General features: G+C 51.1%; 1 protein-coding gene across 1 annotated transcript; it reads left to right on the top strand.

The window, feature by feature from the left end:
- The first annotated feature begins 562 nt into the window (after positions 1-562).
- On the top strand, positions 563-1,609 carry LOC125532787. The gene is made up of 3 exons (XM_048696701.1): positions 563-754; positions 862-1,014; positions 1,174-1,609. Exons 1-3 carry the CDS (start codon positions 634-636, stop codon positions 1,422-1,424), a joined length of 525 nt encoding a protein of 174 aa, XP_048552658.1. The 5' UTR covers positions 563-633; the 3' UTR covers positions 1,425-1,609.
- The last annotated feature ends 279 nt before the right edge of the window (positions 1,610-1,888 follow it).

Here is a 1,888-nt window from a genome sequence, read left to right as displayed (position 1 = left end):
AACAAAACTCTTAAATGCCTATTATAAATGAATGGAAAAATAGTGAATTGATTACTTCACGTATTGCACATAGTTTTACTTGCATATATAATTCTCACTAACTTTAAATTTATTTATTTTTGAAAAAAGAGGCTCATCCCGGCCTCTGCATTTGAGAAATGTATGCTCACAACTTTAAATGCATACTAAATTTTCTTCCATTGCAACGCACGGGCATATGTGCTAGTATGCACAATGAAAGAACTATAAATGGCAGTTACGACTTGGCACCGGAGTTGTTCAGTCTACCAATTAGAAGAAATCATCCTCGCATTCGCTCTGTAGAGGAGTGCTATCTGAGAGCAGGGTTTTTTTTTTCTTGAGAATTATGTCAGAGCAGGTTTGTATGTCAGATATTGCGCCTACATTAAACGGGCCCAAGTGGGCCGTCACGCGCCCAAACAACTCGCGGCACTGAGCCCAGTGCCCGTCTCGTCTTCCTCCGCGCGTCGCCCCTCTCCTATAAATTTCCTCTCTCCTGTAGCTTCCTTTTTCTAGCTCGATCCACCCCATCTCGCTGTGGTAGTTTGGTTCTCTTCCTGCAGACGCGTTGAATCGATTCCTTGGTGCGCGGTGATTGCCGAGGGGAGCGAGATGGTAGAGAAGCGCCAGGCCTCCGGCGACGCTCCCGGGACGTCGCGGCCACCTGCACGGATGAGGGCTGCCTCAACCGACGACGAAGACGTGTCCTCCATAGACGTCTGGATCGACGCAAGTGGGTTCCCGGGAAAATATCAGCAGCAAGCACGCTTTTCGTCTTCTTGATGTCCGCGTTTTCTTGGATTCTTGGTGTTACGAGTTTGATTTCTTGGTTTCTTGCAGGCCTTGGGAGAGACGGGGTGCGCAGGAGGACGGAGGTGGTGTCTCAGCCGCCGCCATCGCTGAAGTCTGTGCTGGTGGCAGGAATGGGCGCCAACCCGACAGCCAACACTGGGCGGCGGTCAGCGCCGAGACGGAGCGACTACATCGGTGGCCGTAAGTTTGCTCCAATTCCCACTTTGTTTCTTGGCCTCAATTCGTTCCCCGTCTTGCGAGTGTGGTTTCTTGGTTTCTTGGCGTCCAGTTCGTTTCTTGGCTTGCAATTCGTTTCTTGGACTGACGTCTCCCTTTCGTCTCTTCTTGGCCCGGGAGCAGAGCGCTTGGCTGCCGGCGAGGAAGCGGAAGTGACGTCCAGGTGGAGACCCGTCTCCGCTCTCGACGCAGAAGCGTCGCCGTCCGGGAATGAGGAGGAGCTCGTTGCGGCGGTGACACAGCCGCGGCCACCTCCACTGGCCGATCAGCCCTCCGCGGCGGAGGCGCAGCCACTGCCACACCCCGATGAGTCCGTTGGGTCGGCGGCGACTGCACCGGAGATGGTGGTGCCGGCCCCGGCCGACAGCCGTTGAGGACTCCGTCCCTCTCGCCCGTCCATCGATTCAGCGAAGATCATCCAAGGCGCGAGAAGCAGAGTAAGGAGTTGGTCAGTACCCCGTTCTGGAGTCGATGCTACGAAACCATCGTTGTGCAGTAGTGACTGGCCCCACTTCTGAATCTTCTGATGTGTTCTTCGAGTATAGTGTTAAGCTCATTGTTTTTCTTCTCCAGTAATGAGGCAAACAAACGCAATGGTTTTGCTGCATAGTAGTATTAGTTACCAACTGGTTCTTTTCTGAACTTTGGTTCAGGCAGGTTAATTGCTGCAGACATTTGTTTTGAGAGAGAGAAATTGCTGCAGACTTTATGATGCCTACCAGAGTTCAATTCAATATATCTCTTTTCCTGTTTCTATCGATAAAGGTTTAAATTGTACCGAAAAAGAATATGTCTATTTTTATTATTATTCGTGGCGTTGCCAAGTGGTCTTGGAGTA

The sequence above is a fragment of the Triticum urartu genome, chromosome 1 (assembly GCF_003073215.2).
Source record: "Triticum urartu cultivar G1812 chromosome 1, Tu2.1, whole genome shotgun sequence".
Lineage (NCBI taxonomy): Eukaryota > Viridiplantae > Streptophyta > Magnoliopsida > Poales > Poaceae > Triticum > Triticum urartu.
The sequence above is the reverse complement of the archived record's forward strand: the minus strand, read 5'-3'. Positions and strand labels throughout refer to the sequence as shown.